The 22,523-nt window shown below is 40.6% G+C and overlaps 2 protein-coding genes across 2 annotated transcripts; both read left to right on the plus strand.

Moving 5' to 3' along the window:
* The first annotated feature begins 260 nt into the window (after positions 1-260).
* Positions 261-9,655, plus strand: slc39a9 (solute carrier family 39 member 9). The gene is made up of 7 exons (XM_083792513.1): positions 261-792; positions 979-1,087; positions 2,204-2,410; positions 4,224-4,292; positions 5,109-5,194; positions 5,319-5,453; positions 6,731-9,655. Exons 1-7 carry the CDS (start codon positions 697-699, stop codon positions 6,959-6,961), a joined length of 933 nt encoding a protein of 310 aa, XP_083648639.1. The 5' UTR covers positions 261-696; the 3' UTR covers positions 6,962-9,655.
* A 115-nt stretch (positions 9,656-9,770) lies between these two features.
* Positions 9,771-20,911, plus strand: plekhd1 (pleckstrin homology domain containing, family D (with coiled-coil domains) member 1). The gene is made up of 14 exons (XM_083792512.1): positions 9,771-9,918; positions 10,174-11,238; positions 12,514-12,607; positions 13,335-13,424; positions 13,668-13,744; positions 13,841-13,932; positions 14,108-14,160; positions 14,289-14,383; positions 14,477-14,570; positions 15,536-15,738; positions 17,022-17,154; positions 18,099-18,243; positions 18,629-18,772; positions 19,334-20,911. The coding sequence occupies exons 2-14, from the start codon at positions 11,087-11,089 to the stop codon at positions 19,492-19,494; spliced, it is 1,533 nt and encodes a 510-aa protein (XP_083648638.1). The 5' UTR covers positions 9,771-9,918; positions 10,174-11,086; the 3' UTR covers positions 19,495-20,911.
* The last annotated feature ends 1,612 nt before the right edge of the window (positions 20,912-22,523 follow it).

The raw sequence follows: 22,523 nt of genomic DNA on the forward strand, positions 1-22,523 counted from the left end.
TTGTATAAAATATCTGTTCTGTTCTTTATACTGCCATGTTCTTTAAAATGCCATCATTTATAAGCTATTTTAATGACAAACGTAACATCACATTGTCTGGAATGTCTGCATTGTCTGATAGTTACTGTAATTAATGTCAGACTTGTGTGGGGGGTGTGTGTAGCTGGAACAGAAGGACGTGGCATGTTTGACGTGACGTCCAGTTTAGAAGGGGCGGGCGGTGGAGGGTAACCCGGAAGTATTTTTTATCTGCACCAAACAAGTGAAATGAGCAATCTGTTAGCTGTTTAGCTGCTAGTCAATACGGGTGTATTATCACATGATGACACATTGTTAAAGGAGATTGATGTGGTAAATTGGTACATTGTACATGGAAGACAGCGTGCCAATGCATGCAGGTTGTGGTGCTGTCTAATAGCTAGCTCAGCTGGACTGGCGAGGCCACTCGGGCCAGATGCTGCATCGTCTCTGAACCGAAGCTAACGTAGCTAGATGCTAGGCAGGTAGCAACCTTTTAGCTAGCACCAAAGGAGGAAACTGGCTGATTATATAAGAAGCATCAACAGTTACAGGTTGATATGTATGTGAAATATAGGCGCACACTGGACTCGTAAGGTAAATGTTAACACGCCTGAAGTTGGATTTAAAGTCTTAGCTTTGCAGTAGCAGCACAGTCGGCAACAAAAGTCTGCAATTATGGACGATTTAGGCTCGATCAGTGTGCTGTCTCTGTCCATGTTGGTGGGATGTTATGTCGCCGGGACAATACCTCTAGCTGTCAACTTTTCAGAGGTGAGTTTTATGTTTACAATGTGTATTTGCCTTCATTTAACTTCGGTGTCACCAAATGGAGCCGCACCGTTCCTTTTAGGGAATTTAGACGAGCTCTAAATCAACCTCTTCTGACAAATGTACGAGCACAAAGAATGAGATTTCTTGACTCTTAACTACAACTGCTTTTCACTTGGTTTATTTCAGGAGAAGCTGAAGCTGGTGACAGTGCTTGGAGCAGGCCTTTTGTGTGGTACGGCACTGGCCGTCATCATTCCTGAAGGGGTTCATGCTCTCTATGAAGAGGTCCTGGAAAGTGAGTTCTGCTCTCCAACATAAGAATATGCCCTGGTCCAGTGCTTATAGCGAGTCTTTAATGCGCTGGACCGACCAGGGCTATGTTTCATCTTGATGTAGAAATATTATATGGTGTGCTTATGAACGTGCATTTAATGACTTGCAGACAAATTAAAGTAGAATGGGGTCACAATTTAAATCCCAGGAATTGCATACATTTGATGAATTGCAGCTTTAAGTATAATAAACACTGTCGTGATAGTGTGTTAATGACTCATAGCTCAAATACTCTGCTTGGGCTGTTTACTGATTGGGTACTTCTGTTGCCTTTACCAGTTTGATCTGATTGATTTAGATAGGACAATGTTCCAACAGCAACGTATTGATTGATGTTTTGATTAAGTAAAATCACATGTCACATACATTTGTCTGACTCACCATAATCAACAGGATAATGCAAAAAGCCTACAGCTTGTTTCCATTGCAGTCCCTTAGTACGAGGTGTGTATGATGACATGTGTGTGGTGCTATTGGGTGCATGAGAGTTGAACGGCTTCCAAACTAGCCTAGAATTATGAAAAATACAGTATAGCCAACCAAGTAGGAAGCCACTTGTATGCAACAAAATAGGAAGCCCCTTCCATGCAACAAAATGTGTATTGGTAGTGGTACTATTAAAGTAGTGCACAAAAATGACAATTCAGACTGCACTGACTTAACCACATGGACCTATTCAGATAAAACGGGTGGACATACACCTTTTGTGCCAAGTTTTGCCATTTGATGTACTACAGCCAGCACTGTACAATGGTTGCATGCAAGGAGCTTCCTACTCTGATGGACAGAACAAAGTTCAGCATGCAATGATAGTCTTCTGTGTTTGTGTAACACTGATTGTTGAGCACAAATGGATGGCCCCAGTTAATTCTCAAGCCTTATTTAAATCCACATAATGTTTTGAAGTGTTGTCTTATGTCTGGATTTCTTTCTCTTCATTAATGCTGTTAGGAAATGGTAACTATTATGTCATGGTTAGTGATGTTGGGGGTTTCAACTATCTAAGGATATTCTCAAGTTTTATTGATCTGTTTGTGTGTGTTTGCTCTGTCTGTCCTCTTCACTTGTCTGACTGCAGGGGGGCACCATACTCACAGTCAGGTAGGAGTGGTAGAGGTGTCTGAGTCGAAGGGGGAGGCAGAAGCAGGCTTGGGGCCCAGTGTGGAACATGCCCACGGCCACGAGCAGCTTCATGCCTACATTGGCGTGTCCCTGGTACTTGGCTTTGTCTTCATGCTGCTGGTGGACCAGATAGGATCCTCCCATGTGCAGTCCAACAGTGATGGTCAGTTGTGCATGTAAATGTGTGCGTGTAGTGTACTGTATCTGTGTTTGTCTGGTTCTTATTACCTCGTATCCATCTGTTTCAAGTGTAAATTATCTTTTTCATAATATTATGAACTTGCCATCTTTGTCCCATCTTTGTGTATTCGGAATCAGACTTTCCAAGCAGTATTGGAAATCAGTTGTTTATTTTGACAGGACAATGCATTTACTTTTGCTCATTTTCATCTGCAGTCGCCACACAAAACATAAATACGAAGCAGGCAGGCAAAAGACAAAGTACAAGGTTTAAAGTGCATCTATATGGTTTAGCATTGTAACTAAAGTAACTTGTGCAAGCTTTCAAGTAATGCAGGATACGCTGCCAAGGTGCATTACTAGACTATAGATGGTCACAGGTTTGGTTTTCAAGTAACTCTTTTTTTTAAAGATTGAATTTAAAGGATGGAAATTAAATACAATGGTCAAAGGTAGATCATTCCAGATTAAACAGCCCTGAACTGAGAGATAGGACACATACTTTGGCACAGATATGCATAGATCTCATAAGTAAAGTAAATAGCCATGTGACCTATATGTAGGAGTACAAATACACCCCCTGGACATGATGCTACTATGTCCCAGTGACTTACAGTACTGCCAATTCAACCCTCAATGCTGATTGGCAAGCAGGGAGGCATTGGGTCCATTTTTTGTCTTTGGTATGACCCGACACAGTTGGGTCATACCAAAGACAAAAAAATGGAACAGGTTGGTGACTCACCACCCTGTTGGGCCGACAGGTGGATTTAACCACCCCCACACACACGCACCTACAATCTCAGGACGTACACTCTAACCACAAAGCCACTTAACTGGAGCATAGATATCATAATATTGTATCTCTGCTGTCGGGCAGAAACCAGCTAATTAAAAAAAAAAAAAAACATTTTTAAAACAAAGCAATACTGCCTCATCAAAGTTGGTATTGTGACTTTATATGTTGTCAGATACTTGCATGTGTTATTATATAATTAATAATTATATCACCAAAATCCAGCTCCATCATTGATAAGAACAGCTGAAAATGGATCTCTGCTTATATAGGCCTACAATAATAAGCACTTAAGCAGGACTATAAATATTACAATAACTTCTGCAACAACGGGTTCACAAAGACAGGGTTGCCAATTCAGTAGAACTAGCGAGAGAAATGCTACAGTATATGAACTAATTTCGAATTTAGAAATATAATTATTTTCATAACATTAGTGTTGGTGCCGTTTGATAAACGGGTTGGGTACACTAACTATGGAGGAAAAAAAACATATCTCGTTCTTCAAGTTTGTTTTCTTCTGCTCTGCAGGCTGCTGCAGCTCTGTGTGCCACACAGGAGAGAGCCAGCTAACTCCACCCCCTCTGGTGAAGTTAGCTGGTTTAGCTGACAAATCGATGGAGTTTGTCAGAAACGTGCTTTTTAATTATTTTAATTGGTTATTATATTTTAACCCACTGGTTTCTGCCCAACAGCGACAACATGCAATTAATATTAAAACTGCCCCTGCTGTACTATAGTCCATCTCTCATTCAAAGGTCTGATCAGTTGTCTTTGTCCAATTTGTGCAAAAAAGGAAATTGCTATGAGAATGAGAACTGTAAATTGTTATGTAAGAATGAAATGTTCTCCTTGGATATTTAATTGTTAGGACATGTTTTCTGTCACTGTCTCTAGTTTGTGTTGAATTTTGTGACTTGCATGATATGCTATTTTATACCTGTATAGTAGAGTTGTGTTCATCACAGATGTCTCTCTGATTTGTGTTTGTCATGTTTAGATCCAGAGGCAGCTAGAATTGCATCCTCAAAGATAACCACCACCTTGGGACTTGTGGTCCATGCTGCAGGTGGGTTTTAACACTCGATGATGCACAGAATATGCAATTATCATCAAATCAAACTTTTTTTTAGTGCTGTACAGGGTGAGAAAAAAACAAAAAACAAAACAAGACACAAACATTAAGTGCAGTTAAAAGCCAAAGAATAAAAATGTGTTTTGAGGAGTGATTCAAAGGATTCAACAGAGTTAGCATTTTTTATATGAAATGGCAAGCTGTTCCAGAGCGTAGGATGAGCAGCAGCAGCAAAGGCACGGTCGCCCCTACTCCTTAAATTAGTCTCGGGAACCTCCAGGAGCAGCTTGTTTTCTGACCTCAGTGCCCTTTGTGGGGTGTAAGGATCCAAGAGTTATGATAAATATAAAGGGGCCAAGGTTCAAGGTTTATTTATTTTGTCTCCCGAAGGCGAATTTTGTCTTGGGGCCCCAAGGACCCTCCCTGCAGCATAAAATACAATACAATACACAGTGACTCGTACAACATACAATACAATACACAGTGACTCGTACAACATTTAAATACCACATACCTAGAGCAAAAAGGAGAAAATCATCATCACCACCTCATCACCGTCCCTGCATGGCCAGCCGCATTTTGCAACAACTGCAGGCGCTTGAGTTATGCCTGGTCAATGCCATCATGTTTAACTTGAGGGTTTTGGGAAACCAGGGTAGAACTAGCCAAATACTGATACATTTAGTCAAGTCTGTCTGTTGTACCTGCCACTGTTAGGTAAACTGTCCATAACTGTACATGATAGATAATGGTCAAATCCAAGTTCGTAGCTTGTATAAATGAATGGGTGTCTTTGTACGTGTCCTCCAGCGGATGGTGTGGCCCTCGGAGCGGCTGCCTCCACCTCTCAGACCAGTGTTCAGCTCATTGTCTTTGTGGCCATCATGTTGCACAAGGTAATACTAACCAGAATACTTAAACCTAAACCAACCTTTGTCATTGTTAGCATTAACTAAATGTGTGTGAGAATACATGTGCATGCAAAACTGTTTATCCTAAAAACCCTGTATTATTTGCCAGGCTCCTGCAGCATTCGGCCTGGTGTCCTTCCTCATGCATGCCGGTCTGGAGAGGAACCGCATTCGCAAACATCTCCTCGTCTTTGCCTTGGCAGCACCAGTCCTTGCCATGCTCACCTTCTTGGGTCTCAGTCAGGTAGGACGTTTGTTTATCTTATTATGGATACTCTTTAGACATTGTACTTGACACTAGTGTTGTCACAATACTCAGAATTTTCAGAATTTGAATGCCCTGAAAAACATTTGATACCATGTTCTATCGCACAGCATAAAAACGCAACAAAATATGAGGTATAAAAATGTGATGTGCATACTGACCGGTCTCCGAGATGGCTGTCTTCCACTCCCTCCTGTCTAGCAATGCATTAGGGTCTTATGCTCTAATATCCTTTCTGGTATACTTTGCCTTTCCTTCTTCATTCACCTCCAATGCAACATATTTGCAAATAAATGCACCAAGTCTCTGTGTGTACGTACGACGTACGTGTGTAAGTACATCTGTATTAATCCACGTAACTCAAGAACTGTTGGCCGCACCGACTTCACAGGGAGTGCAGTGCCCGGTGTCGAGTCCGTCGGATAGCCGGTTGTCCAGAACCAGCACAAAAGCCTCTGCCCGGGCTCTGGACCTGATCACCCCTATATCTCCATATAGCAAACATGGGACCTTCAGCGCGTTTGAATAGAGGGTGTGCTGTGAGTGTCCAGTCGCTGTGATTGACAGCCTAAATCTAAACTTAACCCTAAATCTAATCTCAGTAAAACTATACCTAACCCTAACCATAACCTCAGTAAAACTAAACACAGTGGCTGGGGGTGTTTCCAAGAACCCAGAAGAACGACGGAATCCGCTGAAAATCCCCTCCTCACCTCCATATAATTATATGGAGCCCCTATATGTCCATATATGGAGCTGACCTGTTCCGACATCACAATGTTCTGACATATTTGGGCATGCCTGACAAAGAACTCCATATATGGGCATAAAAGGGACAGACATAATAACTGAGTGGACCATCCATTTCCAACTTGCATGACCCACTGTTCTGGTATAGAAGTCAATCCATTTGCAATTTGCAATGAAGTGGCTGTGATGTGGGTTATAGGATGTATACATGAAGGTCAATGAAGTGGCTGTGGGTGATGTGGGTTATAGGATGTACACATGAATGTCAATGAAGTGGCTGTGGGTGATGTGGGTTATAGGATGTATACATGAATGTCAATGAAGTGGATGTGGGTTATAGGATGTACACATGAATGTCAAACGCTTGAAATTTGATTTGTACCGTAATGAAAGGGAGTTCTATATCTAACAATTAAAACATTGCTTCCATCCCTTGTGCCACACTGCTTGCTCTATCATTACCACCATAACGTTTTAACCCTCCTGTGATCTCTTGCCCTCTACAGAGCAGTAAGGAGGCCCTGTCGGACGTGAATGCCACTGGCGTGGCCATGCTCTTCTCAGCGGGTACTTTCCTTTATGTGGCTACAGTTCACGTCCTGCCCGAGGTGGGTGGTGCTGGCCACAGTCACTCAGGAGGCAGCGGAGGGGGGAAGGGGCTAAGCAAGGTGGAGGTGGTAGCTCTGGTCCTGGGGTGCCTTATTCCTCTGGTTCTATCCATCGGCCACCATCATTAGACCACAGAACTGAAGTACTGGGGGGAAGGGGGGTGATGAAAAAGGCATTGATGGCATGAAGAGAAAAGCCACACAGAGACTTCACACATCACAGATCCTAAATGTTTTTTATTCCTTTTGGTAATCTGTTGATGGGTCTGCTCAGACCAAAGCTTGCTCTACTTCGATGGAGATGGATACTGTGAGGCTAAGAGCTCAACTTGTACCAAGAACAGTTGTGGATGGACGAGGAAGTTGGGAATCAGTGCCGCTACAACCCTCTTTTTCAGTGATCCTTAAGTACACACTACCACAAACGCACAAAGAAGCGATTTGTGATGAGACTTTTCACAAAAACTTTACAAAACCATGTACATCTATTAATTCCAGCAAAAATATAGTTCATTTTGTTTCAGGGTTTTTTTAACCAGGGGTGCACCCTTTAGGTTCATAGATCGCGGTGGAGTCATGCTTCATTGTTATATAATGTTCAAATTCAAAATGAGCAATCCTGGTTTCATAATGTTTTCTTAGATGGCAGTTGTCTAGTGAGATTTAAATGATCTTGATTTGAACTTGTGGATATTCGGAGGAAAGTGTCATTTTTGACCATTGTACAGAGTGGCTTTATATCCATCATTATCTCAATGAATTACACAGGCCTGTCTGAATGTTGAAGTGCCATAATAAGTAGAAGTGGATACTTTTATTTTCGTAAGGACATCATGTTTTTATGTTGGTAAATTATCCTTATTTATTGTTTTGCCAGGGAAAATTCTCTGTTTCTTTGCTTCAGTCATCCAACGAGCTACAGGAAGCATGGTGAGTGGAATGTACACCAGTCACCAGACGAAAACAGCCAATACAAGTACATATTTGCTCACTGTAGCTGTGGACACTTTTGGAGCTCCTTTTCTTACACTTGAATCCACACTTGAGTCAGTGGCTTACAAAATGACTGATTTTTTAGCCACTGGCCTGTGGTTCAGTCCATACAGCATCTGCTTCAAATCCAGCAACGTGACAGAACTTAGACCAGCCTCAAAACATGATCACACGTTGAGAGTCCCTGTTTCAATCATGTGTTCGGTTGTTGAATCTTTGTTTGTTTTCTACCTGAAAACTAATTATAATAGAACTTGCAGAATGAATTGTACATAATTATTGATGTGATTGTTTAGAGAGATATAATGGATGTTTGGAGGAGGGGTTCAGTATTTCTAATACAGGTGTTGTACCAGTAATACAGTGCCTGGAAAGGGCATTACATGGAAGAACCAAAAATGGAAGGACCATAGGTTAAGTGTGTCTTTTCAGCTCTACAACTCTTCAACCTACCACGGCTAGACTCATTGAGTAAGTTGACTTGTTAATGTCCTCATACCTGAGCAGTCTGCTTACATGTTTCTGATGTTTGGGCTCTGGCTTGTAGCAGTGTCTCAGGCTGGAATGGGAGAGAGCTCTACTGTAGAATGGGTTTCTGTGTAGTTCACATATCAAAATGGGTTGATCATCCCTGACATTAGCTACGTTTACAATCAAGTAAGCTGTAATTGTAAATGTTGAACTGAAATTTCAAATATACGGCACTCACGTGAGGGGAGAGTTTTGTTTTTGTTGACAAAGAATCTTTGCGATTAAATACAATAAATGTGTCATCTTTCCAAATATTTAACATACCCTTTTCTGATGGAACTCCATGGTTATTCAGGTAGCCAATTGTCACGTTTTAAACTTTACATAAAAAAAACTTTATTCCTTACAATTATATGGGAACATAGCTACTGTGTGTCTAACTGTTGCTACACTTAAGTGACCCAATTTACTGTAATGAAAGGACTTACATTGACTCTGTTGTTTGATACAGTAGTTTAATATAAAATGTGTAGTTTCCTGATTATTTATCAGGATAAATGGGTTGAAGCAGTGTTGTGTAAGTAAAGAACAAGAAGGAGGGGTTGTCATACACCAATATTTAATTTACAATGTTTTGGTCACAAACACCTGCGTCTTTTATTGTTATAGTTTGAGCCTTTCAATTATGTTACTGTAACTGCCTGCCAAAACTGAGTTGATATGTGTGTATTGTATATGTAAGTATACTGTACAGACCCCACACACACACACCAATAGACGTATGTATGGAATTAAACATTGGGTTATTTTTTTTGTTGATGGAGAAGATTTAAACTTGTGACTAGTATCCCTATTGTGGAACATTTGGCAAAAATATGAGACCACGTTATGACTTGTGTGCTTACTATCTTTGGCAAAGGGATTTGGTAGAGGGAGAACTGGAGTGTACCAAGTACAACCCTGAGGGACACCAGGCATCTAGGATTTAAGTGGTTAATTACATAACTTCGTCTTTCATATGAGATGAAAAAAGAAACCATTGTTTTAACCATCCTCACATGACGTCTTTGCATAGATAGCAATATGATGAGATGGAATGGGTGCCGTTTGCATGCAGACCTTAAGCTGCATGACAATTTTGCTTTATCTTTTTATACTGTAGGTGTTCAAAAGGGACCCCTCACCCCCCTCTTCTGGGCAAGTATAGGTTACAGTCAGGGTTCCTTGTTTTGGGGGTAAAGGGGTATCCTTTTTCTTGTCATTCCATGAAGGGTCTGCCTTATTTCCATGTTTTGAATGCAAAAAGCAGTTGAGAAGCAATGAATTTAATGACAAACGGATTAAAGTTGTTTTTACGAAGTGGTACAGTCTGAAATGTTGTAATGACTGGATTATGGGATAAGTAGAGAGGCCTTAATTACATGATGCTTAAGGGTTTTCTCTGTAATGTGTATGTGTGGGCCACCCCATTTCTTTTTTAAATAATTAAATAATTTTTGAAAATTCACAACGAATAGTTGATATAAACACAAATTGTGTTTAGTGAGCTAAGCAAGTTGCAACCTGCAAGACAGAAAAGGGTGCAAGTTGACCGCACACATGCCAGCACCACTGCAATGGGGGTGTATTTTCAGCACCATGGACAGTGTCATGGTTTTATCATTAGTGGTGACCTGTTTATATTTAAGCGGGGTGCGCATGCTTTTCCGACACACCAAAGCTCCGAAGCGCGGGGACATGCGATGTGAAAATGCGATGGTCCGACATGCGCTGCTCCCGTGCTTGCGGTTATGGTTAGGTTAGGGATTGAGGTTTCGGATCAATAGTATGTCGGAACTAAAGCCTGTACCCATTTAAGCAGCAAAAATGCATTTCAGAACCATGGTCAGTACCAAGGATTTTTGGACAATGTCAGTAAAGTGATCATACTTTACACATTTATACTGGTTACTGTAGTTAACAGTGACTGAGACAATAGGCTGGACATCAAAGAAGTGACAGCTGTGTAAGTGAAGTCACCCTTCACCCAATGTGGCCCTTACCCTAAAATGGGTTTGAGACCGCTGGTTTATTTTAAAAGAAAATATGTCCTGATTACATTTTCTTTTCTGGAAGTGGCAGAACCATCAATATTTTTTTATAATCCTCTATGCATTATAGGTCCTTATCTCTTGCCACATGTTCTATAAATTAATCTGTTTTCATTAAATGTTCACTTAATCACTTGCTTATGAAACCCCTGTCAGTCTCTGACCTCCCATCCTCTTTACTAGTGAGTCATAGAGCCAGGACTACTATTACAGATGTTTATATAATTCATTGCCGGAATGACGAATGGCTGGATGAACGAAGGCAGAGTCTAGCAGTCGCACCGTCCAAGAGATGGAGGCCATTGTTTGTAGTACTGTAATTTGAATCACAGTTTTTAGTGGTTGAGTTTTTGACAGCAAAGTATTGACCTAGCCACAGATTTAGCAATTCACTACTAAAGCTTCTCTCTTTCCTGTCCTCCCACTAGCCCCCGCCCCCATCTCACCCTCTCTGTCCGCCTCTCTCTCATCTCTGTGTTCATCCCCACAGTGCAGTCTGCCTCCAGCTGATGTCTGTATTGGCAGCAGCATCATTCCACCCTGCTGAGTTATCGGAATTAGTTTGCTCCCTTTCCTGCATTGTCTGTGCAAGGGGCATGGGGCGTTATTGTTATTGACAGACTGTATTTTGTTCTATATTTAATTCTATTGACATTTCATCTTCACTGCGGCCCCACCTCCCTTGGGGGAAAGACATAGGATGTTCTCTTCGTCCAGAAATTCTCTGTTATCTCCCTGGTCTTCCATGGAGCAGGCCGATTCTGAAGTGCTGGGCATCAGCACCAAGGTGCAGCTGCATGGAGTTCTGTGGAAGAGGCCCTTTGGACGCCCGTCTGCCAAGTGGTCCCGAAGGTGAGGTTGCATCAGTCCCATCCAGAATACATGCTAAAAGTTGGTTACATTTGTACACTCAGAGTTACCGATGGATACATTAACATTGAGGATTTGACTGTGTACATTCTGTACAATGACTTCACTGTACTGTTGAACTATAACTAACTGCTGTTAAACCCGTTCAAATATGCTTACCACACAGAATAATCAGGAAGTGACCAAACTTGAGATAATCGTGGGGAAATATTTGAGTCAGTTTGCATACATATATTTGGCAGCTGCATTCTCCTTATAGGCCTACAGCAAAATTCAAGTTAAACAAAATGTCCAAAATCCAAATGCTACCGTGTATACCCCAAGGATTATTTTATTAATAATTTGAGTTGCATGTTTCATTTGCAGCTAAGGCCATTACCATTAATCAAGTTGACTTAAATATAACAGATGGCACCAAATGTAAAATTGATTATTTGCTTTTGTAAAAGATATACTACACAACTTAATGCTGTGATAGACTCTCTAACACATGTACAGCATGGATGTACATTTGTGATGCCCTTACACACTTACACACACATATTTACCAGTAACTTTCAGATCACATACTGTATTTAGGATTTTCTTTTCTGTTAATGCTCATTTGAGACCTGGTGATTTGCTAAGCTGTTGTGTAGTACTGTAGGCCAGGGAATGGTTGAGCTGGATGAATTGGTGTTTATGACAAAAAATATAATATAAATAAACAGGCATTGTGATGTGAGTAGAAGATAACTGACCACTGAGCAAATATTGAACTGTGTTTAACTGACCCTGCATGGTGACAGTATCATGTCAACATCCAACCAATCTGAGAACCCATAGTCAAAAAATAGAGACTAACATCCAACTAATGCTTAAGTCCTCCCCTGTGACTGGCTTTAATTAACAGTGACCGTTTTAAGCTCTCCCTTTGTCTTCCAAATCAGATTATCTACTGCCAAGTGTGAGGTTCATACCAGGAATCTGCTTTGGCAGATTCATCATTCCTGAGATGCAGAATCAAAATGATTTGCATTGTTGTTGCATGCCACTTTGTAGGATGTGTGGCCCTAAAATAATCTAATCATATTCTCAATTGTAGCCTATATAATCAATATTTAGCGGGAAGGATGCAACACTACTTTTTGTAGCTGTTGTATCAGCTTGTAAAATGCATTTCTTATTGTGTTCATATTCAACAAATGCAGATATTGCTTGTATTTGGTCCCACTGAAATAACTAACTTGTAGTTGTCAATATCTTCATGGTGTGTAGATTCTTCATCATCAAAGACAGCTTTCTTCTCTACTATGCGGAGAGCGAGAAAAAAAGTTTTGAGTCCAACAGATACTTCAACATTCACCCGAAGGTGAGATCACACGAATGCTTTCAAAGTTTTCATTGAGATGGGCCTTTATAGCTGACAGGGAGACAGTGTAAGAGATCACAGTATGCATCTCTACTATCCAATCCATACTGATCATTTAATAAGCATAGGCCCTTATTTATGATGTTTCCCTTTGGAACAAAGTTCTTAAACTCACAACTATGATGACGTGTATTTTCCTGTTGCCTCTATTATATTTCCCCATTCATTATTAGTTAATCTTCCTGAAAACGAAACGCATGCGGTCTCCGAGGCTAATCTCTCACTGGTATATTTTTCACAATGGAATGGATTAAACTTTTCCATGCGTTTTCTTTTTTTTTCTTTTTTACTACTTCTGTAAACTCTTGTATTTTAGCGTTAATAAATACCAATTTATGACATGTGATGTGACATTATGATGTGTTGTTGCATTCCAAAATATCCTCTGGCCCTACAACCCTGCACCATTCCTTCATATTGAGTAGACAAATGCTGTAATGACAATGGAGTAACAAGAGATGTTGCCAAAACATTTACGTGACACAGTATTTAAATGTGGCCGACTTCATGAAATATTAACATATTTTTGAAACACTGTACATTATATACATTATATTTTTAAGCATTTTAAAATATTTCCCCATGGAACACCTGTAATTGGCCATGGGCCACTAGTGGTTTGTGATCCATTGGATGAGGAAAAACTGCTCTATTGTATGTGTCTTAGGGAGTCATTCCTTTGGGAGGATGTGTTGTAACTGCAAATGAAGACATGGGCATGCCCTTTGCCATCACTATCAACCTGGAGGATTTCTCTGTAAGGATTCGAGCCTATCACAATCTCAAATGATTTGCAAAATGATTAATTCAATTAATAATTAACACATTTTGCCTGCAGCATTTTGTTATGGTGATAGCTATGATCTTGATATCCTTTTGCAAATTGTGTCTTATTAGATTATTTCCAGATATTCAGGCATGAGTTGTTAACATTTCAGTGGAAAATGGGGTATAATAGCTGGATTAATGCTGATGTACAGTATTCTGTATTAACCCCAAGGGTATCATTGCCTTGGCTGCTGATTCGGAAGAAGAACAGAGTCAGTGGTTGGAGATGCTGCAGGAATCGGGGAAAGTGTGAGTACTGCCAGAACAATTTTGTAGCACGAACATATTCCATTCAAAAGAATTTGCATTTTGCAATCACACCGTCACACCGTCTCCCACTTCCAGCACTTGGAAGAATTCCCAGCTTGGAGAGGCCATGATAGAGAGCCTGGGGGCCCAGGGGCTGCAGTTGGCCAAGGAGAAGCAAGAGTATATGGGTAATACAACTACATAGACAAATCCAGAGTGTTCACTAAAAATGGACCTGTAAGGGTCAGTACAAGTCAAAATGATTGGATCGGGGGAGTGCTTTTATGTTCAGATAAAGACATGAAGAATGAATTAAGATGTTTTAGAATGAACCGGACAAGTGAAATGGTTGTTTGTTTGTAGATAAACTCATGGAGGAGACTGAGGAACTGAGCCAACAAAGAGAGCAGAGAGAGGTAAGACGTTTCTGTAACCTACTCCACTGACGTACGTGTGTGTGTGTGTGTGTGTGTCACTGTGTGTGTGTGAGAGAGCGAGAGAGAGCTTGATCCTGATACATCAGTGTTGTGTATGTGGTGTGCAGGAGTTGGAGCGTTTGAACCAGGTCCTGGAGGATGAGAAGGTGAAGTTTGAGGCGGTTCTGTTGGAGCTGAAGACAGAACAGGAACAGATCAAACTGTAAGTAAAAAATCAACACATCACTAACACAATGCATTTGCAGCAATTAACATAAGCATCATTTTTCAGGCTATTTTGTCATCTCATTGACAGGGACTTGGATGACACAGCACAATCTCTGAAAGGCGTGGAGACTGAAAAAGTTGAGCTGAGCAACTTAACAATCATGCTTCAGAAGTCTATTGAGGTGTGAGTTTGACCAAAGAGTATGTGCTTCAGTATTAAGTGTCTTCAGTCCTTACTGCGAACATTTAGATACATTCTACCAACTTCTCAAAGAGAAATGTTCTATTTATTTATTTTTAAGATATATGTTTTAGCTTTTTCTGCCTTTATTGATAGGTTGAAAGTAGACTGACAGGAAATGGGGAGAGAGATGGGGGGGATGATAAAGGCCGTCGGGATCGGGAGTCGAACCGGCGGCACGCCGTCAGGCTTGCTTAGCAGCCTAGGTGCCCAGACGGTTGATAATATTTTGGACAAAAACATAGGCTATTTAATGAGTGCTTGTTTAAATGTATTTGAATGTTGTACATTTGATAGGCTAATACACACTAGCCTGTGTTGCCTTCATCATAAGGCTCAAATATTAGGTTATTACTAGTGGAACTGTTCCACTGGTAACCAAGTATACAACATTCAAGAGTATGCTAAATCGGCCTATGAACTACAGACATGGGCTTCACCTACATTATTTTCATGACTGGCTAAAATGTCTCATCATTAGTAGCCTTGCAGGTAGAAGCTTAAATATTGCTACAAGACATGCATTGGTAGTCCTGCTGGGATTTACAGACAGTGTAGGTAGGGAGTAGGCTCAGCTTATGGCAGGTGCCCTAATTGGCATGCAGCCATTCCCTGAATCATCAAAGGTCGCTAGCTGTTTTCTCATTCTCCTCTGTTTTGGTTTCTTTGAGCCCATAAAATGTCCAGTGTCCATGTTTGACTCTCAGGTTGACAGTTTAGCGCACTGTGGCACTTTAGCATGAGCTAAAGGGTCAGCTACTTGTATCAGCACTAGAAATTATATTTATTATACAGTAGGTACTATATAAGATTAGCATATAGATTTACGCTATAAGCTTTTGTGTGTATAGGTAAAGGCCCAAAACATACTCAAGTAAAGCATTCTCCACTTCTTCATTCTTTCAGGAACTGTCCCAAGAGAAGCAGCGAACCCTGGAACTGCTGGGCTTGAAGCAACACGAGGACACAGAGACAGGAGAGGAGAACTCTGAATCAAGCAGAAGAAAGGCTGAGGACAGAGATGACTCTGGGGAACTCCTTCAAGACCTACGTCACATAGAAGACCAGATGAAGGTCCTGCTAATGGGGAAGGACCAGGCAGAGGAAAAGTGAGTGCAAACACTATCAATCTATAAATATTGTTTACTCCAAGAACTTGAGACAGCATCACCTATTATCTTTGAATGCTATCCTGAAATGCAATGTGGGTAGAATCTCTGATTCCCATTTATGAGGGACGTTTTTCAGCATTGTATTTAAAAGGGTCAGGTGTTCTGGGCTTCCCAGCTGCTAATGGTCGAGAGAATTGACTCGCTGGTGGAAATGTGTATTGATCCCTTAACAACCAGTCCATTGAGTACAGTGGGAAATGGGATATTACAAGCAGCTGGTATTGATTATATAGCACTAATGTTCTGTTATGCACATTGCACAACACAAGAGATGGGCCTCACTTAGTGCGGCTGTTGACGCCAAAGTGTAGTCTATCAAGGCTGTCTAGCCTGTCTCTTGTGATATTTCCTGTTTGTGAGTCCGACTGTGTGATTTTTACAAAGGCCGTTATTGTCACACTTCTGCTCTCAGTCACACTCTAATTGTTATAACTCATAAGTAATAGTTGGTCGTCAACCGATTAGGAAAAATCCCCTGGTGAGTGTTCGACTCAACCTGTGTGTGTATGTGTTCGTTCTATATAGTTTAAGGGGCAGAGCACTTCCTGGATTAGGGGTTTGATTCCCTATGGCATCACTCATACTTAAGATGTTCATGCTGGGGATAAAAGCATGTACGCAATGGCATATGTTATACGTTAACGGTTATGGCATATCATCGCTGTCATGCGGAAACCTTGTATGTCCAAAGCGGCTTACTTGTGAACCTGTGTTCCAATGCATTCAATATAGTAGTTGTTTTGTCAAAAGCTGTTTTTTCTTTGGTTCAAAATGTATAAAATCCGCACACTTTGATTAAAAAGAAATCACACTTGTCTGAACTGAGGGTCGCTCTTATACATCATCTCATTCCGGCCAATCACAATTTGCGTCCTCACTTTTGTCTTCTCTGTTTGTGTTAAACAATGATTGTGTTTACACTCGAAGCTGGCCATTCATTGTTAATGGCATTCAATGTTTGGGTTAACACAATGTTTGTGTGCACAAACCTTGAAAGCATATGACAGGGAAATTGCTAAAATAGCATATTTACAGGCTCAAATGTTGTGTACTTGCAGATTGGCTATTTCTTTGGCACTTTTGTGTGACACTGTAGCCGCACTAATTTACAAAAAGAAAAGGTTGAAATAGGTTGGAGATGCATGGTTTCTGCCTGACGGCAACGATATGATTTTACACTGTGCTACACTGTTTGCATCCTGGATGCTCTTACTCTACAGGCTCAGGAAGAACGAGCAGCGAGCCAAAGTCCTCCAGGAAGAGAGGGAGTTCTACTCCTCTCAGGCCCAGGCGCTGCAGCAGTCGCTCACACAGCTCACTGTCGACAAACAGCAGACGGAAGCCGAGCTCAAGGTAAACCCGACTGATGCACTGCAGTGCCTGTGCCCTCGGGGCAGGTTGTGGCCTCCTGGTGGCGCTATAATAGGCCAATGTGAAACGCTTGCCATTTCTTCTTAGGCCTTGGATGGCAATTGGATGATTTGAGGCATTTTGTTCCAAAAATGTGTTTTGCAAAAAATCCACCATCCAAAAATCCACCATCCAAAAATCCATCCATTTAACAGGCCAATGTGAAAAGGGTGGGATATATTCCTCAGCCTAGTAGAAAAGTCTGTGAAAGATTTCACGTGATGTAAATTGCATGCTGCGTCCATGATTAGAGGCTTTTTGTTAGGATGAAATATCGGACAGATAAGTCTTGAACACATGACTGGGGCAGAGGTTCATCGTTGGCATCCAGGGAGTGTACTGTGCGCAAAATGTGGCATCGACCGGGTTAACGGTGCTGGAGATAGCTGTACATAGACGGACGGATGGACACACACACACACACGGACGGAGTGCAAAACATACTCTCTCCCCATGCTTTCGGCCTGGTGGAGACAATGAATAGGGATTGGGAATTGGCATAACCATAACGACTAAATTACGAGAAAGCAAAAAAGGATTGAAACTAAAAACGGTTTGAAACATTGTCATATGTATAATGTGGCTGACAACATGCATCTGATATGCAGAGGTCATTAAAAAAACGTCAGATTTGTAGTAATCTAATCTCCTTGCTGATAGTGATGGACAGTGTGCACTGCAGAGTAATATTCCTCTAACAAACTGTATTTCCAACTAATTCTTTTTATGTTCTCCACTATCAGCTAAACACCCTCATGATCCTCTCTAGTCTCTACTGTATATCCTCTCTTTGCTATTGCTTTCCACTCTACTGGCTTTATTTGACACTGTCAAATTAAGCCATCCTGTAATCTGATGATGGGGTGTCCTTTTCCTGTGGCTCCCAGACAGAGATGGAGTCTCGGTTGGAGTTGGAACAGAGGTTGCAGCAGGCAGAGGACGCCTTGCAGGACCTGGAAAAGGGTCTCAACGCCCTGGAACGCACCAAAGAGAACGAGGAAAGGATGAAAGGTGATGTCACTCATCTGAAGAGTGAGTGACACTTACTGATCCCTGTTGATTCCAAGAAGATTAATGCAATTCTCTTTTAATGAACACACAAATATTTAGGCACAACATAATTTGCACATTATTATCATGAGTGAGATGTACTCCTGAAAATTCCTAGGGGTACAAAACAAATTCACTTACATGAAGAACACATACACCTACAGAGCCATTTGCAAAGTACTAGTGCAGATGCATTGCTCTGTGACTGCCATCTTCTGGGCAGAGCATGATTTACACCTGCAAATGTCTGATTTATGTGTATTCAAACTGTGTCTTTCATTTCTGTTTGAACACATGTATTTACAAATTGTGCATGTGCACATACAGTACATGTATCTACAATATGTTTTTGCCATACTATTTTCAGAGTTCTTTGAGGATTGCATCTGTGCAGCAGAGATTGAGGCCAAACTCCCCTCCATAATGAAGAATGCTGTGTATCTCCACAAAGCTACAGCCCGGCGAATCAAGAGCTGCCGCATCCAAAGGAGAGCCTCCAGGCGCCACTGGCGTAAGACACTGATGAGAAAAATATACTCTGACAACATGCATACCGGTATTTCATGGTTGAGGACCCTTATGTATTTGGGCAGTGAAACGCTCACTTATCATTAGTAGTATTAGTATTGCATAATATTAACCGGTGCCCTTCGGGGACCTATTCAGGGACCACACAAGTGTACAGCCTCTGTTGTCAGAGTACTTGATACAGGCACGCATGCACGCACGCACGCACGCACGCACGCACACACACACACACACACACACACACACACACACACAGTCATGGTGAAATTATAGATTTTGACTCTGACAATGAATGCTTTTATGGCTTAAAAAACGAATTCACGTTGGCAGCTCGCCTGCTTGGTTGTGGAAATTATGTTATCTGTAAGACACTAAGCAGACTAGCATTACGTTCATTTATAGTTTTGGTATGATACACAGGTTCTTAGTATGTTATCTGTAAGACACTAAGCAGACTAGCATTACGTTCATTTATAGTTTTGGTATGATACACAGGTTCTTAGTAAGCACTGCCATTTCCATAAATTCATAATGTTCTCTGCAGTGAAGCACTCCAAGTCATTCGTCGTCGATGACAGTGAAAGGGCGAACATGGACGAGCTGAGGGAGACCGCCCGGCGACTGACATCTGACTGTCACTTCAGAGAGAGTGTGTACGAGATCATTGTCCGCAAGGGCGCTACAAACAACCCAACCAAGGACTAAGAGGTGGGACAATGAGCGAGTGTTGGGGACAGAGGGGGATATGGATGGAGAGAATGACATTTAAGGGAGGATGAGCAACATGGGAAGAGAGGACAGAGGGAGCGGAGACAGGCATGGAAAGGTGGATGGATGAAAAAGATAGAAATATTCCCGCTTGGTCACCTGTGTATGTCATAGCCCACCTCTTCATTTTTGTCTTTCTTTACTGTCCTGTCATGAATTAAGCAGAAATGCCACACAATACTCTTTTCAGGAATAGTCCTTAACCTCCAATGCCTCAAGAGCCACTCCCATACATACTTTACAGCCCCAGGGATAGGGAGGTGTTGAATGTTCAGAACTGGTTTACAGATCATTTGACTTTTAGTTTAATTCAAAAGCCACTCAAAACAAACAAGTGAGACTGAATAGAAAATACATGTAAAATACAAAATGCAAAGCAATGTAAACATTAATATCTGGGAATTGTAATTATCCCAGGACACCCTTCCTTGGAACACTTTCCTCATTTGATTTAGCAAATAATTATATCTATATCTATCTATATCTATCTACAAGATAGACATTTATTATTGGCATTTAAGCCTCCAAATGAAGACGGGTCAGTATAAAACCATTCCACATTTTGTTTCAGCAAGCAAAACAAATCACAAAATCAGCTTTGTTTGAGTATGCTAACAGCTTTACACATAAAGAAATTTTGCTATAATAGAAATTTACAAAATTGTAAATACAAATTTTAGGATTACAAATTAATGATAAAATAGTGTCTATGAAAACTATTGTAGTGTCCTATGTTGTCAGGGACCTCTCAAAGACCCCTCCCCATAATGTGCCATTATATTGACACAGTATAAACACAAATCTACACAGTCTAATACGAGACGGTTTTATCACTTTTTGAACAAAATAATACTACTGCAGTTGATTGTGAACAAGTTATAGTATTTATTTAACAAAAACAGCAGTCATTGCAAACAAGCCTTGAAAAATGTTTGCATTTATTGTTCTGGCATTTGATTGTTACACAGGTTGTGTCATAGGTCGGTTGTAGTCGAGGGTTGATAAAAACTGATGAACTCACAGATATGTCTTTGATAATGGCTTCCTTCACCAATCCAGCGATGCTACATCTGACAACCTGTCCTCAACATAACTTAATGTATTGTACAGAAGCACACATTTTATGGAAATGGACAACTGGTAATACCGATATACAAATTAACTTAAGCAAATGGAAAACCAGTGATGGTATCATGGGTGTTGGTAGGAAGAAAAAATAAAAATAAACCAACACAATGAGATGATGGGTTATGGAACAAAATATTGCAGTTGTATGGACTGAATGACATGTCTTGCTGTTAATAAAGCTGTGTTTGAACCTAGTAGTACATGTTGATTCTCCAGCGCCCCCCAAACCCTGAGTCCTGTGTTAAACAGCATGAAGATAAGATACAGGAACATTGAGCACCACAGCTGTGACCGTTGTAAAGCCTAATTCTTATTTAGTTGTAATAATAATTACTTGAGAAAATAATTGGTTGAAATAACAGATTTTAATGATAATGTATAAATTAAGCTTGAATACTAATACTTTTAATAGTTTTTGTCAAGCGAAATGTTGCATGACACTTTCTTTTTTAATTAACTTTAATATGCAGCTGTTGTCCTTGTACTGTAAGTCGCCCAGGATGAGAGCATCAGCTAAAGGCTTTTAAGTGTAATGTAAAATTGATTGTAGACATCTACTCTGCTGAATGAGCCCAAATGAAAGCAACACTGTCAATTGTGATGTATAGAATTTCTATCCGAGCAGTGAGTTTCAACATCTTCTGAAGTGTCTATTGGATTTCTCCAACTTGGCTTCACACAGCTTGATTACTACTATAGTAAAATGGCTCAATGTGGAAGCAAGACTTCTTCTGTAGGACTTGCTAGCAGATAGCAGCGCCATCATTCTCCCCTCCTCCACTGGAACCTGTAGGTGATAATAAAAAACACATGAAAAGTTATATGCAGTGAAATACACACACAGTAGGGATCAATTTACTGTACAAGGTTGGGATCAATTTACTTTAATCCCTTCAATTAAAAATGAAAACCTGAAAATGCAATTCACATACTGTAATGAGTGCCTTCATTCACATTTTCTGCGTAGACTGGATATAAAATATTTGCAGTAAATTCACATCCTGTTTTGACTGAACTGAATGGTGTATAGAACATAACCCTGACTCACAGACAATACCACACGAAATCTCTTACTGAGAGAACCAACCAGGTCACAAACAAGGTCAAGTCTTTACTAGAGTAAAAGGATAAGTAGGATATAAGGATATGTTACGGACCATAACAGGATACAATTAAAAGTCTGATGCAGCTGTGCTTTACTGTAGTATGTGAGCACCTGAGCTTGCGATCCATTACAGCTATGTCCTGGAATTTGTATTGAGAATTCCACTGGTTATTTTGTTTTTTAAATATGGAATCTGCTGTAGTTTGTATTTAGAATTCCACAGCATCTGCCAATAACCTGTTCTATGTTTAACCCTGTCTTTCTTCTTGCCAGAAGTAAATTTGCCATTTTGTCATTATTACCTTACAGCATCTCCTACCAATCCCTGAGGTAAACAATTAAATGCAGTTCCATTAATAAGCCTGTTAGTCCTCTGCTAGTCCAACACTGCATTTTGTAATTCTGCTAATTTATCCCATTTGTACTGTAACTCAAAAGTGTACAAATGTAACCAAATGGACCTGCATTTGTACAATGAGTTAAATTACCTGGATTTTACAATGCAGGTTTCAAACACCCAACCATCTGAGGTCACAGTTTGCATGTAATTGCTGAGCATAATAACCAGGTCACAGATGGTCTGCCATGCCGTGAGGCAGACCAGGTATGATAGATCATGGCCTTAAAGCGGCCTTTCAAGTATGTCTTGTCAACAGTGTTATGTGATTTGACCCTAAAAGACTATTGCTTTGGTCTTTAGTTGATTTAAGCTTAATTCTACAGTATACGAGCA

Source organism: Protomyctophum parallelum (assembly GCF_964188405.1).
Source record: "Protomyctophum parallelum genome assembly, chromosome: 20".
In the NCBI taxonomy this organism is placed as follows: Eukaryota; Metazoa; Chordata; class Actinopteri; order Myctophiformes; family Myctophidae; genus Protomyctophum; species Protomyctophum parallelum.